At 42.1% G+C, this 22,033-nt stretch overlaps 3 protein-coding genes across 4 annotated transcripts in view; all 3 read right to left on the bottom strand.

Moving 5' to 3' along the window:
* Window positions 1–602: 602 nt before the first annotated feature.
* On the bottom strand, window positions 603–5,150 carry LOC146309768 (uncharacterized). The gene is made up of 2 exons (XM_084743619.1): window positions 4,979–5,150; window positions 603–3,551 (listed from the first exon to the last, which is right to left on the bottom strand). Exons 1-2 carry the CDS (start codon window positions 4,998–5,000, stop codon window positions 1,507–1,509), a joined length of 2,067 nt encoding a protein of 688 aa, XP_084599745.1. The 5' UTR covers window positions 5,001–5,150; the 3' UTR covers window positions 603–1,506.
* Window positions 5,151–5,964: 814 nt separating this feature from the next.
* ccdc134 (coiled-coil domain containing 134) lies at window positions 5,965–15,343 on the bottom strand. Of its 2 annotated transcripts, none has more exons than XM_084743621.1 (7): window positions 15,048–15,343; window positions 11,380–11,513; window positions 11,065–11,186; window positions 9,503–9,587; window positions 8,940–9,121; window positions 6,756–6,827; window positions 5,965–6,490 (listed from the first exon to the last, which is right to left on the bottom strand). In XM_084743621.1, the coding sequence occupies exons 2-7, from the start codon at window positions 11,480–11,482 to the stop codon at window positions 6,365–6,367; spliced, it is 690 nt and encodes a 229-aa protein (XP_084599747.1). In that variant the 5' UTR covers window positions 11,483–11,513; window positions 15,048–15,343; the 3' UTR covers window positions 5,965–6,364. The 2 variants fall into 2 exon arrangements, with proteins under 2 accessions (XP_084599747.1, XP_084599746.1); XM_084743620.1 differs by lacking the exon at window positions 15,048–15,343 and adding an exon at window positions 11,922–11,940.
* Window positions 14,869–22,033, bottom strand: part of mei1 (meiotic double-stranded break formation protein 1) — a 68,366-nt gene continuing 61,201 nt past the window's right edge. Inside the window, 4 exon segments of the mRNA XM_084744194.1 lie at window positions 14,869–15,010; window positions 15,252–15,354; window positions 17,871–17,926; window positions 18,667–18,794. Of these exon segments, the coding sequence (XP_084600320.1) occupies window positions 14,869–15,010; window positions 15,252–15,354; window positions 17,871–17,926; window positions 18,667–18,794 (429 nt within the window).

The following is a 22,033-nucleotide window of genomic DNA, read 5'->3' as shown; positions in this document are numbered from 1 at the left end:
GGCGTTTTGCTGCTATTATGCAATACTCTTGACAAGAAAATATGCTTCCCTTCTGTCACATAAATGTTTTGTGTTCAGTAAATATGCAAAAACAGATGTTCTTTTTTCTCCAGCCAAGGAATCCTTAAAAGATAAAGAATAAACTTTGCACAAACCTAATTGGTACAGACCCTTAGGCATCCCCAGGCCCCTGTCTGAGAACCACTCCCCTATAACAAAAAATAAGTTCCTACTGTCTATTCACACTGAAATGATTTTCACCAATTTCTTGCACAAAAATAGTACAGTTGAAAGTTGACAGATCTTTTATTAAAAAGCAGCAACAGTGCAGAAAAAAACTCCATAAAAAATCATGTTAGACTAAGGAAGACAAGTAACTACATATTTTGCTGTTTAATATACCTAAGTTTTAATAAATACAGATAACAGTAGTAAAGTTTAATTATGAATATATTATGTGTATTACATGGTAAGCACAAGCACATAGAAGTGTTTTCAGAAAATATGCTTGTGGTAATTTTCTAATAACATTAAGTGCCACAGATGAGGTACTAACAGAAAAAAAAAACTCAACAAGAGAAGACAAAGATGAGGCCAACATATTCAGACATTTTCTGTTGTTGTTTATTTAACTTCAACGAAGTTAACACACTAATGACAATGTTGATACATTTACTGTAGTTGAAAACAGGTGGTACTGGTTGGTCAAAACCAGAGTTAATACATTACATAACTGCAAAACCTGTGTCTGTTTTACATATAACAGGATGTGAAACAAGATGTGAAACACTGCAATGCATCTGTCATCTGCCAGATGTTTTTAATACTCAAGTCCTTTGTTCATTTTCAACACACACTAAAGTAAATAAGATTTACTACATCAACATTTAATCTCACCCAGCAAACATGTAATGTGGCGCTTAAGAGCATTTCTTCTCGTCTCTTTTAGTTCTGTGATACTTCTTTAGAAAGGGCAAAAGAAAATCAAATTTAATTACAAACTTTTATGAAATTCTTGTCATTCATTCAGCTGAACTGTGACGACTCACACTTTCAGCAGCCCAGTTTCCAGAAGTAAATGTCTCCTTTTGTTTTCTCTTTATTTTATAAAAATGTGTATGAAAACATTAGTTCTGGTTTCAAAACGACCGGGTGCAAAATGACTCACAACCTTATAAAAAATTTATTTTATTTCAAGTCTGTGTACCTGATCCTTTATTAGTCATCCCACATAGCAACGCAAATGTCACTGAACTCATTCACCAGCCTCAAACTGTTCCAGCCAGCATTTAAAATGAAAATGTTCTGCTGTCTTTTATCTATTGTGATTACTTGTTTATGTGTTGCATTATATTGTTCTGGCTGCTAGCTATACATCTTGGAGGTGTTTTCCATACTAATAGCAATACCTCTCACTGAGGGGAGCAACTGTGGAGTGTAGCACTTCATCAGGAGCCTTGGAAAAAATATGAATATGGTCTCATTGGTCACAGTCATAGCCTGTATTTATTTGTTCCAGTAGACCTCATATGACTTCTTCTCTGTGTAACTAGCTTCTGTTGTTCCTGTGCCACATCTGACTTTTTCCTTCACCACCTTCACTACCAGACCACCAGCCAGGGCAATGCCTGCTGCAGCTTTGCCTATCTCAGCCACTGCGTTAAGGATACGTGTTGTTGCTGCCACAGTACCCCAGGGCTCTGACACCCTGCTGGCAACTGTTGCCACACTGGGCCCTGTTAACCCACACACAGCACCAGCAGAGCCAGCAGCCACTGGGACATTCGCAGCCACCTCCTGAGCTACGGCTGCTGCTCCTGCTGCGGCACACTGAGGAGGACCAGCCCCTGCAGCTACACCTCCTACAGCAGCCACTGCATGCTGCCCTGCTGCTGAAGCTAAACAACTCTGAGCTACAGGGGCACTAACCACACTTGTTGCTCCTACTGATGACGCTTCAGCTCCACTGAGGGCTGCTGTGCTTAAAGCTGCTCCATCCAGAGCTGCACCTAAAGCAGCCCCAGCTCCCACGGTGCCTCCCACACCTGCTGCCACTCCCACAGCAGAGGCTCCTATGATACTAACCTGTGCCAGGGCATCCAGGGCGCCCTCCCTAGGACTGGTAGCGTCACCACCAGAAATGGCTCCAACAGAACCACCCAAAACTCCACCTGTTGCTGCCCCCAAAGCCACTGCAGTTTTCCCAGAGGCTGCTGCCACAATGGCCCCCACAGCTTTCCCAACACCTGTGCCTCCTGCTACAGACATCCCAGCAAACTGACTTGCAGCGAAACCAACCGAGTTCCCTACAAGAGACGCCCCGGCTGCAGCTGCTAAAGGGGCAGCTGCCCCAAACACCGCCCCGACCGCCATGCCTGTGGCTCCAGCAGCCACCAGGACCTTAACTTTCTCCAGCACCTGAGCAGAGAGTGCAGCCTCCCTCCTCATCCAGGATGAACCGAGAGACTGTCGCCTGCTCACGGCCCTGCTGCCTCCTCTGCGCCTGCCTCTGAACCGGTCCCTACATTGTTCAACTCCGTCTCTCAGCAGGCTGAAGGGGCTGCCTCTGCTCTCCTCTCTCCATCTCTCCACCCTAAAAGCCTCTTCATTTCCTCTCTCCAACTCCCTCCTCCTGACCCCCTGTGACCCTTGATCAGTGCTCTCTGCTCTGTCAGACTCCAGATCACACTTCCTTCGTTTTGCTAGTTGAACCTGTTCTTCCATGTTGCTGTTGTTTTCCGCTCGTTCTTCCCCCTCAGCTTGACCTCGCTCCCTCAACATCCTTTTCTGCTCCTCCCTGATGGCAGCCTCTGCTTCTAAAAACACTGCATTTGTATAAAACCCTTGGTTCGTCTGCTTCACCATCTTGTCCACCTTCATTACGAGCTGTTTAATCTGCACTGTGTTACTGCGGTCTTTGTTGTTGAGTACATGGTACCTGCCCCCACACCTGTCAATCAGAGCCTTCAGCCCAGCAGGTGCGGTCTCCCTCAGATACTCTTCAATTGGTATGCCCTCCAAGTCATCACCCCTGGTAAAGACAACCACTGTGTGGTGACGGAGTGCATCCTCTCCAAATATCTTGGTCAACTCGCAAGCAGCCTGGTTCTCATTGTCTGTGTATCGTCCTATTGGCACCATGAGGAGGAAAGCATGTGGCCCAGGGGCAGAGAGAGACACACATTTGGCGATCTCTGCATGAATCTGCTCCACAGTGAGGTGAGTGTCCCCAAAACCTGGCATGTCAACCACCATAACTCTCCTCATCCTCCTCTGTGTGACAGTCTGGCCATCCTCTTCAGCATCCTCTTCCTCTGCAAGCTCAGTGCTCCCGAGCTGGCAAATCTGGGTGACAGAGCTGGCACTGATCTGTGATAGGAAGTGCCTTCGGCCCAAGATGGTGTTACCAGACGCACTCTTGCCTGATCCGGTCTTTCCAATGAGGACCAGCCTGAGTTCCTTGCTCCATCTGGCTTCAGAGTTGTCTCCTACTTTCTCACCCGCCATGTCAACTGGCTCCTCCTTCTCTTCCTCAGCTCCTGGTGGAAAAACTGCACAACAAAAAGTGTCTGTAACTTTCTGAAACTATTGTTAGGTCATGTTGATAGACTCACTGCAATCACATAGGCTAATATGAACCATGGAATCAATTTCAATAAGCTTTGTTGACACTGTCATGTGTTGCCAAACAGCAATTACGATATTGAAAAAAACTGTGAAGAATAAAAATGAACAATAATAACATAAATGACAATAGTTAATAAATGAAATAAAATAATCAGTATATAACTTAACTATAAGAATGGGGATGAATAAAGAAATTTAAGCACTAGGGATAAGGCAACCATTAGCCTAGTAACAACATGAAAAACAAACAAATAAATGGATATTATGATGATAAGTTTAAAGGGCCATTTCACTCCAAATGTCCCCCTGGACACCCCCCCCCCCCCCCGGACTTTTCGTGTGACTTTCACAGTTTTGGAGATATTGCCTGTAGAGATGTCTGCATTCTCTCCAATATAATCAAATATAATAGGGCTAGATGGTACTTGGCTTGTGGTGCTTTAGACACCTACATAAATAAAATTTAAATATATTTGAAAAATTTAAAAATCAGTGTCTCCTACCAGAAATCTCGACACAGTTACTCAAGATAATGCACAGATCTTGTTGTGAGCACTTTCATGGAAGAACTATTTTCTCTGTAGTAGACAGAAAGTAGTTCCAGTAGATTCTACTGCAAGAAAGTAGTTCCTATATGAAACTGCGCAAAACAAAGTCTGTGGATTATCTTGAGTCATCAGGTCATGGTTTTTGAAAAGAAACACTGGTTTTTAATTTTTCAAATTTAGTTTTGGTGCTTTAAGCAGCACAAGCCGAGTTCCATCATATCACATTATACCCATCTATACCACCGATATCTCCAAAACTCTGCAGCTCACATGAAAAAAGTATGAATACAGAGCACTACATATTGACTGTTTTTTTTTTTTCTTTCAATTTTTCAAAATGTGAGCATTCGTGTATTTGCGTCTAGTTTCCTAATGACATGATTGACAATGCATCTCCCATTAGCTTCAATAGAACTGACACCATAGTGAGGAACATAGAAAGTCAGGAAGGGTCTCGACAGACACCAAACATCCCACCTGCTGAGGTTAGCTACTGTTACATAACGTTAAAGGTGAGCTAGAGGGAACAGCTAGCGCTAACCATTAGCATCAGATGGTTTGACGTTTATAACTCAAATACTAATCAGCGACAACCATGAAACTAAAGAGCAATACATCAAATCCCGACATCAAGTTTTAATCCTAAACGTCAGGCTATGACTCCATTATCCAGCTAATTTTAGCTATGTTGACCGCCAACAGCTAGAACTAACTAACTGCACACTAGCAAGCTAATTAGCTTTAGCAGGTTGCTAACTTATGATGGAAAGAGCAACTATCACGCCACGAAGAGACCATCTTACCGGAGTCGACGTTATAAGACATCTCGGAGTCTTAAAACAGAGGTCGTTTCCTCTCTGCAGTCAAGCTTTCGTTTTCATCTTCTGAATGTAGCTAAAGCTGCGTGTTGAGTTCAGCTCAAACTCTCGAGTCCAAATATAAACACTGGATTTTAGGTAGTTGTTTAAAGTCTGGCGGCTGCTGCCTGCCCTCTGTTGGCTGATCTGTACACAAACACACGCACGCGCACACACACACTGTGGGAAGATAAAAATCAATTTCTTTTGTACGTATCAGAGTCATTTTATTTCATTAAATTCGATAATAAAATGGCTTGTTCATTCTGCAGCAATGATATTCTTTCTCTGAATATACATATAGTTTTATAACAGTCTTAATACTATGTCAAAATTACATCGAGCTCAATTCCACAGAATCCTAAACCATTAAAATATGTCAATTTCCAGCAAATATAAAAAGAAAAAGAAAAAAACAAAGAAACTGGTGCAGGGCTGCAGGAGGGAAAGTCATATACTGTATTTCAGGGTAACAGATTTTTTTCAACACAATAACATCATCCTTAACAAAGGGCAAATAAAGTGAAACAACTAAAAAGATAGGTGTGAAAATAATGACTAATGCTTTCCAAAATATGTGAAATGAAAATTCATAGTGAGGACATAGTCCCCACTGACGGTGATAAAATAATTTTCAAAAAGGACACACACAAAAAAAATAATATACACCATTATGTTATCCTTTGGGCAAACAAAACATAAGATGTGTCCTTTAAATTTTGAGCAGTGATAGGAACATGAATCTGCTTATTCACAAACAAGTCTGAATTTGAGGCAAACAAAATAAACAAAATAAAAACTTTATCCTATCATCAATTCAAGCTTAGCCTAACCAAAAACAGGGCAAATTTAATGAAGTGAGGTCAAATTTATATTTGGCAATCACACACATTAGATATGGACACATTAAATCTAGACCAGACACAATACAGTGGGGTTCTGCAAAGGTTTGAAGCAAATTTATTATACTAAAATTAATTATATTCCAAAGTACATTTATGTAATAGTCAAGTTATCAAAAAAGTGTTTCCCTTATCAACTCCTGCTCCGGAGATGCCTTTTACTTCTCATACATTAGATTTTCCAATTATAAATCACTGTAGCTGTACAGCGATTCAGGCCTTTGTCAGAAACTGACTCACCTCCACTTTCACCTCACTTTTTTGTGTCACTTTGAGGTTTTCTCTCCTGTTTTCAACAGAGCACCTGGCTTTTTGTACGTCACTGTCATTGGAGTCTACAAGTCAAGCCACCCCTTGTGGACTGTGCGTATGCTCCGTCCTCTTGGTCTCTGCTCTACACAAACGACGAGGTGCGGCAGTGGCAGCAGCGCTATAGCTCGGTGCGGGAGCGTGAGATGCGAGGGCCTTTCCTGATTTCTTTCCTCTTCTCTTCTTTCCTCCTCCTCTTCTCCTCCTCCCTCAGGATCTTCTGGAAAGCTTCGGCTGTGTGAAGCACCTGAAGCACAAGAGACAGGTTCTTATCGAGTCTATGTGAGGGATTATGTCATTTCTTCTCAAACAGTACGATGAAACAAGGATCTGCCCGTGTTACTATTGTTACTGGCTATAAAACTGCACTTAGGGGGTCCCTAGGGTGTTAGGAGGTGGTTGCCCAGTGAGAGCTAGTGGCTTTTAAGCTACGGGTTCGTTAGGACATTAATGTTGATGGGGAAGTAATTAAGAGAGGTCGAGTGTGACCAACAAGTATGCGTCTTACTCACATCATCTCTCTCTGTGCGGTACGGGTTTGTAAAGTCTGGAGTTTTCTCTGTTATTCCCAGCTCCTGTGACATCTGAGAGATGAGAAGAATTGACAGATGACAAAGACAAGACAAGAGGAAGAGGGGGCACTTCATCATTTCTTCAAAGCAGATAAGGAATGAAAATGAGACTGACACATCAGCTAAAAGGCACTTTGGTGTAATTTGGCAAGCATTTGCAGACAAAATAGACATTTCTTCTAAGTATTATATCTTATTTTCTCATTTCAGCTTTAGACACTTTGAGCTACATCAGAAACTAAGAGTGGGGTTTACTGAGGTACAAGTGAGGGCTGGATGCACACTTTTCAGGGCACTAACTGCTGCTGCTTTGAGTCTCAGAATTAATCCACTATATAATCCTCTTGGCACATTGCTAAGGTCACAGATTAATCCTGCAAGAGTTTCATTCATTAACCTACACATTAAACAGGGAATACCGTTTTATCTGCTTTGCTCTTTTAACTTTCAAAGGTCACAATACACCGTGGACAAATTTGATGGGAAATGGCACTTTTTGCGGCGATGACTGAGAGATATTTGCCGACACTTAGGAAGATGTATTGTACATTGACATGACAGAAGACTGCGTTAAAATATCCATATCTACTGTGTAACACAAACTATGATTAGGGATGGGGTTTCTTGAGATTTTATTGATACCGATGCCATTATCGCTTCTGCTCATTGGTCCGATTCTTTATCGACCCCGTTATTGATTCCTGAGTGGAGCTGGCTGCGGCCAGAGAGCTGGCTGTAGCAACAGGAAATGAAATGAGAGAATATTTTGTTTCCATCTGTTTTCATTTAGGTTTTCTTTCATATAGGTTTTTCTTTGCACTAATATTATTGTAACATAGAGCAGCAGTTGTCAAAGTGGGGTCCAGGGACCCCCAGGGGTCCCTAAGAGGGTTCCAAGGGGTCAGCAATAAAGGGAATTATTTATTTTTTAAAGCAATCCCATCCATATATATAGAAGCAGAGAACGCTACACTTGCAATTCTCGTGATGGCAAAATAATAACTTTGTTATTTCAAGATAACAAAATAAATTAACCCACAACAAAACAATTATCTTGAGATAACAAAGTCATTAATTTGTTATCATGAGAAAACAGGATTTATTATGCTGAGATGAAGAAATTCTTTGACCTATTATCAAAAGATTCATTAACAGGACTGGGTGTTACAATGCCTGAAGATTCAGCACTTCCTGAGTGGGGCTGTTCAACCCACTCAGGTAAGTGTAGTTATTATCTTAAGATAACAAAATAATTAACTTGTGATCTTGAGATCACAGCATTAGAAATGACAGCCCCTCTTAGTTTCCATACATAAGAAACACAGTGTCAGAATGTATAACTATTTTTTGGTTGTGGGTTTCATACACATGCTATGGTAACATTTGAAAGTATAAAATCATACAAAAACCTTAATGGGGGTCAGCAATTAATAAACTCAAGCACACGATTCTGATGGATCGGACAATTCTGACCTGGTTCTCAATTCCCATTCCTAACTATGATATTTCTGTCAGGTCTATGCAGCAGTCACATTCACACCACTATGTGCTACACTGCATTGAAGTCTTTTATTGCATTGTTTTCTGTGTCATCACCGTACTCTCCTGCAGAGAGTCATTTCACCACGCACTTAAACTAAACACTGCATCTAGACCTCACAATAGGGCTATAACCGTTTAATGCCACAATTACTTGGTTCATTTAATTTCTTTCAGCAAAAACTTGAAGTATCATTATATCTAACATTTTCCTCCAGATTCAATTGTACAGAAAATTGCAAAAAAAGAAATGAATCGGCCATTAGAATTAAAACCAGCGTATACCTTACACACCAGCACGAGTTGAAAGAACTTCTAATTTTCACGTTTTCAAGGTTTTTACTTTTAGCCTGAAACCACATTACCTCTCAACAGCTTTATCTAAGCTGTAACACTGTCTTTGTGTGTAGCTCTGTGAAATGCAGATAATAATGGTTTTGTGAATACTTTTACCATTGTCATTAAAGCTAGAATCTTTTATCTCCACAACCTTGATGCAGAAGTTATCAGTGGATCGTGATAATACAGTTACCCACAGTAAACATGTGTTAAAATAACAACATGATGATGATAGTCTGGTCTTACAAGTGTGAGGACATGTTGGTGGGCTCCTCCTGTGAAAACCCCTGTCTGGTTACAGAAATTCAGCCCCCAGCGCAGCAGGCCGCCCCAGTCCGAGTTCCGGTCGTAGTAGTGGTGGACAATACGGGGGAAACGCAACGCCACATCGCCAAAAAATGCTGTATTCTCCACCACATGGGAATAAGCTGCGGAGATTTATAAAGAGAGGAAAGAGTGAAATAGATAGGTCCATTAGAAGACAGATGAGGACAATTTTGATGATATATTTGTGCTGACAAAACACACAGAACATGCTGATAAATAGAACAAAGGGAAAGGAGCAGCAGACAGACACACTTTAAAGAGAAAGCTGATATTATTGGCACCCGCTGGCACCAAAAGAGAAAAGGGATGAGAGAAAGAAAGACTGACAGAGGTGGAGCCTTTAGAAGTGGGTAACAGAGCACAAGACAAACCAGAGGTGGTGGAGACAGAGTTAGAGTGTGAAAGACACACAAGAGATGCTGCTAAATAAAAAGGCTTATATAAGTAAGAGCAAGAGGAAGAGGAGGAAAAGTGAATCAGACCTTCTTTGATCTTGTCGTCCATTGGGAAAGGGTCATCAGGCTGCATATTGGCTGCAACCAGGATTTGTCTTGAGTCCTCCAACACCTGAGAAATGAGAAAAATAGCTCAACAGTTATTTACTTTACACCATGGGTTGTGGATTTAAGTTGCCGTGGCAATGCAGGTGAAAAATACAGCTTTTAAGATTTTAAAGAAAAACGTATTCCTATCATTTTACACACCACCGTCACTGATGAGATCAGGGGATGCAGTGAATCTGCTAAACACGACTTCACAGTTCCATTACAACCAGCAACGAGTGGTTCAAACCAGTCTGGCTGTTGTGTTGCTTTTAAAGTTGTGTCAAGGAGAATCACTGCGTCCACCCACTCATAGACACATCTTTTTTCACGCTTTTGTCATATTATAGTTAAAATACAGACACACTGAGCACAAAAAGACAGAATGAGATTTGAATCACTGCAGCATCTATGGGATTTGCATATTGTCCAAACGCGAGCAGCGGCACTAGGATAGTTCAGCTTTTTTGAAGTGTGGTTGTGTGACTTATCCACCGTCAGTGTATCACTTACTGTAGATGGAGGTTGGCACGCCCCCAGTTTGTACAAGCACCTGGAGTACCAGTGTAGAAAGCTCAACAATGTAGTGCTGTGGACAGGGTCAGCAGCAAAATGTATTTTCGCCACCCAAAAAAAAAAAACCAACATCAGTGTACGCTGTTTCATAACTTTATCTTGCTGTCAGACCGCCGTTATATAAGCCAAATATCGATCTCTCCCACTGCCTTGATCGGTAAGTTTATTTGTGTTAGCGTGTTGACTTGGGTGTTTTAAAAGATAAGTTCAGGTTCACCAAAGTCACACAATGACGAATAATATAAACTGACTCAAGGAAGTGGTAGAACAGTAACTCCTGTGGTCAGCTAGGTAAAATTGCTGATTGGTTGGTTTGGAAAGAATGATATTTCACTTATATGATGGTGGCTTCCCATCAGAAAAAGCTTCCCAATGTCATTTCTGCTTCTCCAAACTGGGGGTGTGTCAGCTGCCATCTACTGTAGGTAATACACTTACCAGACTATGGATAAGTACCTCGTACAGCCTCACTTCAAACAATCTCAACTATACCTTTAAGAATCTCTCACACAGACACAGGACAGAAATGCTGACAATGCATTTCAACCACTGAAGACTATGCTAGTTGTCCTTGAGAAGCACGCATAGATAACTATCCTCTGGGAAACACTGAGGCGTACTGTACAGCAAAGCTCCAAGCTTAGTGTCAGTGAATGGCACTCCAAGCAGCTGAGTCTGAATTAACATTCAAATGAATGCGAGGAAACATGCTGATGAATGTAATCATTGGATTTGAAGCTTTTTGATTCTCTACTGGTTTACGAACCTTCTTATCTTTCAATCTGCTGAGAGCACAAGAAGTTTGAGCTCTTAGAAATAACTGTTGCTTTTCATGTTTTTTTTTTTTTATACTAGTGGCCTTGTCTGTGCTTGATTTTGCTGCTGCCCACAGACGATGTGAGCTGCAATGCACACACACCCCCTACCTTGAAGAGTCCTTTGAGCATGATGTCTATGATCTTGTACTGCTGATTGATGTCGTTCAGCTCCACCAGATTCTTGAGCGCGTTCAGCTGATCTTTCCTCTTGGTCTCAAACAGCCGCTTGTCTGATAAGAGGAGGTCAGGAGGACACATGCTCTCCACATGGGCATAACTCACATTAAAAACGCTCACTCATCTCAACTCACCCATCTGTCAAATTTAAAAAGGCACACTCATGAACATGCACAGGCTCGCGCTGTGGTGACTCGTCGCCTGTGCATTTGGCAGCGGCTCTGCGCGCTGACAGCTGAAGGATACAGATCTCCAGGTTGGAGTCATGTCTCGGTCTGTGCGTATCCGAGTCTGCGGAGCTGAGGGCGGCAGCAGCGAGTGCCAGGACCACGGCACACACACTCCGCATGGTCAGCAGGGGTCGGCAGAGAGGCGCTCTCCTGAAGACAGACATGACAAGCCATGAGGGGTACGTCACATTGTTGGACATCAAACTGTTGGCACAGAGTTGTGTGATTTCAGTTTATTCAAGGCTACAGAAGACAGACAGCACAAAACATTCTCTGACTATGACTGTCACACTGAACACATTTTCTTTTGATACAGAGATATCATCTGAAAACAGCAAAAATAGTTTTCTTATTCATGAATCCATTTTTCTTCTTCTTCCAGTGTTGCTGGAAAGGCCCTCAATCCGGTGATACTTTGGAAATATGTGAAAGAGAGACATGCTGGGAATAAGTGGTCAATATGTAACACTAGTGGGGAGCCCACATTTGAAGAGAGGCTCCTTGTGTTCCTTTTAAAAAGATGTCTGGCACTTGTATAATTCCCAGAGGAACTTTTACAATGTCTGTACCAGAATTTCTCCCCACTTTGTCTTCTCCTGCCCCCCTGGTCTCTCCATCCAAAGCGCTGGTCTTCTTAAACTTTTTCATCCAGTTGCGAAATCCTTTCCCTTTGAGGCCTTTTATATCTTTGAAAGGGAGGAGGAGGGGAGGGTGAAAGTGAGAAGATAAATACAACAGCTAAAAATAGGGCCTCATCAAATGAAAATTTGATGAAAGCCAAATTTTTAAGAAAACATTAGCAGAAAACAGAAGTAACTGGAGGGCGGTAGAAGACAGTGTTGATGAAAAGCTACAAGACATAATTCACATAATTCATGCATAATTTAACAAGGGCTCCATCAGTGATACTACCAGAGGGGTATGGGGCTTGGGTGGGAGTTGCAGGGCCATGCAGAGAGAGTCAAATTGTGAGAAGCAGGAGGAGGACGCGAGTGGAGGGGTGTCAAGGCTTTCGGAGGCAGGCGGGGGTAGAGGACTGTGAAGGCGAGACCCTGCGGGAACCAACAGCTTTCCTGGTGAATATTTCATGTAACTTTGCTAAGACACAGCGGAAAAACTGAAAGACACTCAGATAGAAGAGTGCGTGCAAGATTGAGGAGGGGTACGAGACTGTGCAAGAGGATAATGAGCACCGGGGACTTGATTTTGCACTGACAGAATTAATCTTTACAAGCTCGGCTGCTGATTTCTTGAATCTGAAGGACTAGGAAGAGCACAAACGTCTTGGGGTATGAATGTTAATTTAGACTGAATGAGCCCCTAAATCTCTCACTCATATCAGGAGGGGGAAGCATATGCTCCTAGACATACACCATCCCTCCTCAGAGCACTGATGACTGGACCAACAGCGATTATTCTATAATAAAACTTCTTCCCGCTGTACAACAGCTTTGCTTTTACAACAGCAAAACTGTCCAACGATTCGCATCTTAAAGTTGATCTCAAGTTATTATTATGGATCTGTCAGTAACTGAAAAACAAAGCCGACAAACCCATTTATGTTGCGGGTACTTTCGGTTTAAGTGGTGGTCTCTGTGGTCCAAAGCCTGTTATTTAAAAATAAAACTGTAAGACAACTTTTTTCTTACACAGTCAGCAGAAACAAGTGTTCCTGAGGACAGCTGAGTGAAGACAATGTTCGATTAAGGCCAATTTGTGCATTCTGAGAACATCTTTTGGGTGGCTTCCCAGCTTTCTGAGAAATGCTGCACTAAATATCCTTAAGTGCTGGTCGAAAGCCTCAATATTTCTAGATAACAGCCAAGGAACTTGGGCCTTGTCTCCCCCGTGGCAGCGGCTCGTCGGATTATTTGATGTTCCTGTGTGCTTCTAAGCAGTCAGCCATGTAGCTCCGACAGATATTTATGTACAAAAAGGTTATCGCCACCGGCACAATTTAATGCAGTCAACACACACACACACACATATATATATAATATATATATCCAGCAGCAGTTAACATTTCCGTGCAATGGGGCAAAGTGCTGAGACTTTAAGAAGTGGCGTAAGAAGGACATTAAGAGTGGATCAATCATCTCTAATGTGGCATGGGCAGCACAGGAATGAGAGTCTAAATGCATCCATTAACGGTAAGCAGGCAACCCTAATTACACAGGATGATCATTTTAGACAGTCATAAGAAAAACTACTGGTCAAGCACCCACGTTTGCAGATCAGATTACACTTCGCTGGAGCCTAACCAAATGAGAGTGATTGTGAAATGCTACAATGTTAACTGTGGGCTGGGCTGCTTAGGGAAATGAGATAAACCATTAACGTCCACTGGGGTGATTTCAGTTCTAACAGCAGCAAGGAGATCATTCCTCCATCCTACAGCACACTCTATTCACATCAGCCCAAGACACGTATCAGAGGACCATTTAATACAAGACAGCTGTGCCTCCTTCACATTCTCCCCCTGCTGAATTCTGGACTGGCTGGATTTCCCTCCAGCTGACCCGACTGATCTTCAGCATCCAAGTCAGGAGGGCCTGCTTCAGATCTGCTCGGTCCATGTGGCACTCACGTTGGACAAGGTGTGCTCGCCGCGGGGAGGTCTGAAGGCAGAGCACTTCTTGCTGAAGCCGTGTAAACCCACGTAAATCTCTTGGCCGGAGGAGATTTTCCTCTCTGCCAACAACAATCTGCCGTGGCAGAGAGGCTGAAGTTTGATTTCCTGTGTGGGAGATCCACGTTCCAGCTCTGTCAGATAAGTAGGCTACCACATCCAATCCTACTACAGAGCCATGAAAATAGCTCCACTCTGCGTTTGAATCCCCTGTGGGATGAAAACACACATCTGATATTCTACAATGCAATGCCCATCTGAAAATTCTCTGATCCTGCAGGACAAGAAAAAAAAAATCTTCAATCAACAGTGGGAAGCAGTCCACACTGTTGACCAACCAATTCTGTGACATTCATTTCAAGCGGCAAAACTGACCCTGGGGGTGAAAGCACTCACTCCTGTGAGGGTGGGAGAAGCAAGATGCTTATCAGACAGCTGGATGTGCGGCAGGAGTGGGTCCAGATTCCCCTCAGGCTGCCAGGCTGCTGCTGCTGCTGCTGGGGGAGGTTTGAGGTTCAAGGACTGACACATCATCTCTCTCTCTCTCTGCGTGCATCTGTGAGGCTCTCCCTCGGTTATCATTCATGCAGAGGCAGAGCCGCGGACATGCGTAATGGTGATGATGATGGCAGAGTCTGGATAAAGACTGTCATGTGGACCATCAATTACAGATAGACGCTTAATTGATTGCATGTCCCCTAACTGACCCGCGGTCCCTTCAGCCGCGCCACGGTCTACACGCAATAATGAGTAGATTTGTTTAATTAAATGCCGATAATCACGCGTTTATTATGAAGCTGTGATGTAAGACCACGTCTACTGGCCATATACAACAACTCCGCATTGATACATCACATTTATTTATATAAGGGGTCCTCAAGGGGTGCGCTTTTGGGAATTAACCAAGTATTTGAAGTCGCTCCTCGACAAATGATTCCCGTCTGTCATCGCAGCTGTGTGCCCCACTGGATCCACCAGCCAGCCGGCGGTCAGCACCGGAGATCCAGCAGATAAAGCGCTGAACATTTCGGCCACAAAACTCGCGGATCACTCACCGTGTTGAAGCGAGAAACGGCGGCGCCACACGGCGGCGATTATCGGACAGGGTTCGCTCCAAAGTAGTGCAGTTTAACCTCGTTATCTCCACACGAGGCGTTTAAGGTCAGCTCGCCGATGAGAGGAGGAGGACGAGACGGTCCGTCTGCCCCGCTCGATCCTCAGGTGACAACAGCCAGGCGAAGGTGGAGGTGTTCATTTACATGCGGCTCTCGCTGCTCCACTCCGCCAGCGCCACGATCGCACCGGCTGGCTCGCCTTGGACGAATGACAGCCAGCGGGCGCTAAACACGGAGGAGGAGGAGGCTGTTGTTTCCGCACGGAAGATTTAAAGAGAGACACACCGCCAGAGCGTGGGGTGCGTTCCGTTTCCTTCATGTGTCGGTTTCGTTAGAGGTAATGATGATTCAGTGCTGACATTTTGACCAGCCTCATAATAACAAAACAAAACAACAATATATACACATGTGTGTGTGTTCAGTACGTATTGCATCACTTCCTCCTCGGTTGGACATGTAACCATGGGAACGCCAACTATAATAAAAATAATATAATATGTTTTTAAAAAACATATCATGCCGAGCAAAGTGAAACCTTACTTACATTTGAATTGTTACACCAAGTGGCCTGAACCTGCCTTGGTTGTTATGTTGTTGTCATTACTACCACATTGCATTGTGGGATATATTTGCCAGCAAAGTGTTCTGTGCTTTCATACTGTAATATTTACCCGGAAAAAGTTTGCACCTGGCACGTTACAGATTTCATACTCAGGTTTTGGATATACTAGAAAATCTCACATACGGTTTCAGCAGCAAAACAGCATGTTAGTATGGAATCTTTGGTTCTTTAGAAACTCAATTTAATAAGTTGATTGAACTCTGTACAGTACATTCATTCAACCCATCATTTCAAATCAAAAGAATTCAAGTGAGAATAACTCATGTTTATAAGTTCTTAACTGTTCTGAAAATAAATACTAGACATTTCAAGTTTAAATAACTTAAATGAATAAAACCTGTATATTTACATTACATTTATGACAGAATATTAGTTAATTCCAATAAAATCACATCTGACTTTTTTTTTTTACAGTGTAGGGGAATACAGAAATCTAATTTGAGACATGCAGCTGCATCTGCACCTGACTCTAAAGTACAGAAGCTGAAATCTTACAGCATATTATTTTGGTGTGCATATTTCAAAGAGGAAAAGATCCTTGAGAGAAAAAGTTCATTTAAGATTTTCTTCTGCATTTGCCTTGCCGCCAACCTTGACATTTCCCAAGCACATCACCAACAGTTGCTCCCCATAGCAGCAAAGTTTTGACTAAAGCTGCAACAAATCATTATTTTCATTATCTATTAATCTGCCTTTTAATTTAATTTCACTACTAATAAATTAATAATTTGGGAGCAGCAGCAGACTGGTGTGCCATGTGATTTTGCTACAATCCTACATTACTGCAAAATAAAACTATAGAAAAAGTTAGGAATTAATTTTTAAAATCTGATTTCCTGATTCAGAAGCAAATTCTATATCCTAAAAACATGAGATTCCATGATTGACGCAGTCTGCACTCTGTGAACTCTGGGAACTCTTCCTCTTACTGGCGAATAGTAGTACTCATTGAAATCGGTTGAGAAATAAATGTTACAGTGTTTTTTTCCCAGATGAGCTGCAGCTTCTCCGTTTACATGCATTTGTTCACTGGTCAGTCTTGTCCCGTCCCATATAGTGGCAACAATCCAAATATCAACGCTGTGTCTATGTATAATATGTCTTTGGTTAGGTTGGTTGGCATGAAGGTTAGTCAAAGACAAAATAAATAATTAATAATTTTGTTACCTGTCTGGTATAAAACAGGCGGGTTACTGCTTTGATGTAATTTTTTATATTTTATTAATAAATATTTCAGTGGTAATATATTTGCGCAAACAGTTTGAAAACCACTGGTTTGATCTAAGAAATATCAAACTGAGATCAAAGTGACGTTCTCAAATTGCTTCTTTTGTCCAACCAACAGTCCAAAACACAAAGACTCTTGATCATAAATGACAAAGAAAAGCATCAGATCCTCACATTTAAGAAGCTGGAACCTGCAAATATTTGACATTTTTGCTTGAAAATGACTGAAGCCATTAATCAATTATCAATCAAATCATAACTGGCAATTATTTCCTTTTGAACAAACTAACTGATTAATTGACTAATCGTTGCAGCTCGTCTCAACCACCTCACCGTCACTGTCAAACACTCCAGTGGCCTGCTGGGCGCCACACTCTCACAAACTGACAGCTTTGTGAAGGTGCTGATGCTGAGGTGTGGGATGAGGATAATTGCCGTCCTGATCAGGTCAATTACTTCCATTTTATGTGTCACATGAATCACAGTGATTTGTACTTCAATTAAGTCAAAAGTGTCCTTCACACCTTTGCTCACAACGCCTGGCCAGGACCCAAAGAACCCCCAGAAAAACAAGCAGTATTTTAATTGAACAGTAGTTTTAATTTACTGGAAATGAGCCTTGTTACAGAATATATCACCACACTAATGATAGGTCTCACCTTGACCACTTCTATCGCTCCACAGTTGTATATTTCAAAATATCAACACAAAAATGTCCCACTGAAGTTTTACTCTATGTCTGACAATGTCCTTTAGGTGTTTTTGAAAATTCTGAGACAACTTGGTGCTGCTTTAAGAGCAGAACGGAAAACAAATACAAAATGTGTAAAGAGATGTAACAGTGAATGAACAATGAAACAAGCTGCCAAACTGATGGTGTAACAACAGCCAAAATAATATCTGTTTGCTGGAACGTTAGCCTGCTTTGATGGTAAAATCAGGCAGAAAGATGGACACATCTCCAACATACCTGAAGATAATAGTTAAGGAGGGATGAAGCAAAGGGAGAAGAAAGTAAGTGTGCATGTGTCTGAGAGAGAAAGAGTTTACTTTTGAAAACACATGCTGTTAAGAGGCTTCACTTGAATTTATTCATTGCGTTTACTGAACATAAAATATTTCTAGTTGGTGTTTTTTGTGTCAAGCTGCTGCTTTGATCACCGCTGACAGCACTCCCCTTGTTAATGGGTGTATTTATTTACTATTAATGTGATATGACAATACTGTTTTTATGTAACAACATACAATAAAGCAGATATCAAACTGAACAGACATAGAGTGAGTATATGAGAGTGTGTGGGTGGGTGAAAGGAAGATTGAGTGTGTGTGCATGCGTGTGCGTGTGTTTGTGAGGGAGGGAGTCAATCAACACGACAGATGTACCGAGCCCTCAAGTACTAACTCTGACTGAGATGCAGTAATGACCCCGTGTTCTACAGCACACTTTCAAAGAGATTAAGCGAAAAACACAGACATTCAATAAAATGCCTGAAAAAAATCAATGAAGATGCTTTAACACAGTATGGGCATCTTTACTGGTGTGTGTGTGCATGTGTTGTAGCCTTTACAACACTTCAGATACTTACAGAGGCATGTTTGTGGTTTTTGCAGAGCGTGAGCTGTAGTTCATGTATAGGTGAAAGTGCAGGTGCCTACATTTGTGCAGCTGAGAGGTGTTTCTGAGTGTGTTTCACTTCGTCTGAGGGATACAAGATGCTGCTAGTCAGACGGGGGCTGCAGCTCTCGGCCGGCGGTTGTAGGCCGAGGGACTCCAACGTACTTCTCACTTTCCGCTTGAGCTCCTCTGTGGGTGGCGGTGCCAGGACACTGCTCTGGATCTGAGTGAATAACAGAGGAGTGAGACTTTTATTTTGCGGAACTGAAAGAGAGACGAGGGACAGGCCAGGAGAGAGAAGCTGAGTAATGAGGAAGTGATGACAACAGAAGGAGAGTGAAGAAATGAAAAGACAGAGGAGAGAAAGAGCACAGGAAATAATGCCAGTATAGGAACCAAAGGTTAATTGGCACTGAAGAGGGAAAAGAGAAGATGAAAGCTTAAGTAGGGAAAATGTCTGAGTCAGAGAATAAAAGCTTAAAGGGTAACTTCAGTATTTTTCAGCCTAGAGCCTTTTTTCCCACGTTTCTGTGTCTGAGTGATTAATGGGGACAACAGATTTTGAAATCAGTCCATTATTGAGCGAGAACGCTGCAGCCAGCAGGAGTGAAACTGAGCTAATCGTAAGCATGAGCATAATCCTTATGGGCAACTGCACACCAACAGCATACATGCACTCAAAGTGCCTATTTTTGCCACTGACAGGCTCAGGTAGTTATTATAAGTGTCTGATAACATGATGGAAAGAATAACTACAGAGATACACCTTTTTAAAAGAGTAAGATAAGTTGTGTTTAACAAGTAACAGCTGCTTTAATTCTCTTGCCAAAAACCCTCACCAAAAGCGTCTTGGCTTGTCATTGTACTGCTCCAAAAATCACCAACTCTAGTTTGGTTGAAAAAATGTTTTAATTCACTCAGAAAAATTGGATAATATTTTGGCTGTATTTTCTGATGTCCGACCTCCCTCTCTCTTCTCTCCAGATATTTTCACATCTAAAATGGTAATTAAAGGGTCAAGATGTTGATGAAGTTGATGAGTTTTATTTTGTTTCTGTTGAGTTTGAATGACGATGATGATGATAGCTTTTTGTTCCTTCGCTTGATAGAACAGGAAAGGCGGACAGAGAGTGGTGAGATGACAGGCAGCAAGGTCGAATTCAAACCCACAGCCAACGCAGAAGTCGCAGCCTCAGTAGATGGGGCAAATGCTCCACCAACTGAGCTATTTAAGGCACCCAGATTACCCTTTCTGCAAAATGAGTCGGGTGGGTTTGGCAGGAGCAATAAAACAGCTGTTTGTCACATAAAACATAGCTTGCTGTTTAAAAAAGGTCTGTCTCTGTGGGGGTGTTTTGTTAGACTCTTACAATAACAATTTGAGCCTGCCCATGTCCAATACAACCATTTTTAGTGGACTTACTTTGACAGTGTGCAGTTATTAGGATTATGTTTAGCTCATTCTGCTGGCTGCTGCAGCGGTTTTGCTCAATACTGGATTAAAAAATGTTGTCCCCATTAGTCACATTGATAGAAAAAACATAGGTAAAAAGGGTCCATGTTAAAATAAAAAAACAATGCTTTAGGTTGTTGTTCTCCTATGGCTGACAATATTTTCTGAAAATGACAGAACATATATTTTTAACAATGTAAACAATGTAACGAATGTAAGTTTATAGTTGCATCATACAGGAGGGAGCCAAGGGAAACACACACACACACACACACGCACGCACACGCGCACACACAGGCACCTGGGATTTACAGAGTGCTAAATAAGTCAGCATGACAAGAACCTCTTTTACCCCCAAAACAAAACTATCTATGTCAGCTATCACAGACACGTGCAGGAGATAAAAATGTGTACAAAGGCTGTGAGGCAGTAACTAGAGCTATACAGTAGATTTAACAGTAAACTTTAGGCAATAAAAACAGAAAAAAAAACAAAAAAAAAAAAACAGTAAGCACTTGCCATAACAGCAACAACAAAATGAAAATCTTGTAGAAAATATTCACAATCAAGAGAAAACTTTTACAAAAGTTAAAAGGTCACAGTGTATTTCCAGCGGCTATGAGTGGTCCCAACAGAGACGTGGATTTAGAAAACAAAGATCTCTGCTCAAGTTTGTTCATGAGGAACGGCCAAGCACCAACACAGAGCTGCCACTGATCACCTCCCCTGCAGGAGTCAGAGGTTCAGAGACTAACTAAAGGTCACTTCAGAGTACGTGAGCGAGTCCAGACTTACTTAATCACATCACTCACTTCTATCTTCACAACTTGTCTGCGGAGCTGAGCTGTGAGTGGCGGCTCAGTCTGCTTTACATACAAACAAGCAGACGATAATAAATGAGGTCTGAAAATAGACTGAGGTCTTTTGCTTCAGTAAAGCTGAAAAGGACAACAGCATCATTGTCTAACCTTTTAAAAACAGCAACCATATTAACACTGATAGTGCCATGAGCTGCAGGAGCATCAGTATTTTTATAAAAGCACAAAGGTCCCTTATATTGTCACTAAATTATCATCTTCTTAATGAGCACCATAATCATCATTCTCAGCACAACTGCAGTAGGTAACTAAGCTGAGGGCTGCAAGGATGAAAGACTTCTTGTACCTTTTTGTCTGGACAGGTGTGGATTACCCGAGCGAGTGCACAGGTAGGGATTAGAATAGATGGTGAAGACAGCAGGTTCAGACAGAATGGATAATGCCTACTGCAATACTTCAGGGCTGTGAAGATCAGTCAAGAGCGCTCAGCACACTACACTGACAAGAGCAATGAGGCTGCACTAACAAATAAGTTAAAAAGCTGATTATTTGTGGTTGGTAGCAACAAAAAAAGTCTGTAATTCAAAGTTTCCAGAGAGACGCTGCACTACTGGATCTTTATACACAACAAGTGAACGTTGCACTTCAAGTTAATGCTGTTTTTATTTGGCAACAGTTCCCATCAAGTGACTCTGGAGGATGGTGTTTTGAGAAACTGGCGGGTGAGGGAAAGGGCAGGATAAAAAAAACACACGTTCCAAAAGTGTTCAGTAATTGAAAGAGCAAAAGGGGAAACAGAGGTGAATGAAGTGGAGTTAGCAGGGTGAGAACAATTTAGAGAGCAGAAGAAAAGGAGACAGGAAGCCAAGAATTAGGAGGAGAGGCAGAACAGGCTGGCAAGTGAAAGGCATACGCAAGAAAGTAAAAAGAGGGATGGGTTACAGAGTCTAGGGGGAAGTTATAAAAAGTCTGCAAGCATTAGAAGTTATGACAAGGGACTCTCTCCTAAGACGAGCTCTGATCTGACAAGCGAACTAAGTATGCAGAGCACGCTGCAGCTTCACCCCTGCTAACCCCCAACACCACTGGATCATACGCACGTACACATCCAGTTAGAGACAAGAGGACAGGCAAATGCAGTCTGAGTGAATGGGCTGAGGCTGCAAAAACACAACATGCATCTGTACTCAC

The sequence above is a fragment of the Lutjanus erythropterus genome, chromosome 19, assembly GCF_056507025.1.
Source record: "Lutjanus erythropterus isolate fLutEry1 chromosome 19, fLutEry1.hap2, whole genome shotgun sequence".
Lineage (NCBI taxonomy): Eukaryota > Metazoa > Chordata > Actinopteri > Lutjaniformes > Lutjanidae > Lutjanus > Lutjanus erythropterus.
This window is presented reverse-complemented; position numbering and strand designations above follow the sequence as displayed.

Coding starts and splice junctions, on each gene's coding strand:
- LOC146309768 (XM_084743619.1), bottom strand. CDS start 5,000: ATGTCTTATAACGTCGACTCCG. Junction 3,552..4,978: donor GTCTTATAACGTCGACTCCG/GTAAGATGGTCT, acceptor TTTGTTGTGCAG/TTTTTCCACCAGGAGCTGAG.
- ccdc134 (XM_084743621.1), bottom strand. CDS start 11,482: ATGCGGAGTGTGTGTGCCGTGGTCCTGGCACTCGCTGCTGCCGCCCTC. Junction 9,122..9,502: donor GGACGACAAGATCAAAGAAG/GTCTGATTCACT, acceptor AAATCTCCGCAG/CTTATTCCCATGTGGTGGAG. Junction 6,828..8,939: donor ACCAACATGTCCTCACACTT/GTAAGACCAGAC, acceptor CTCATCTCTCAG/ATGTCACAGGAGCTGGGAAT.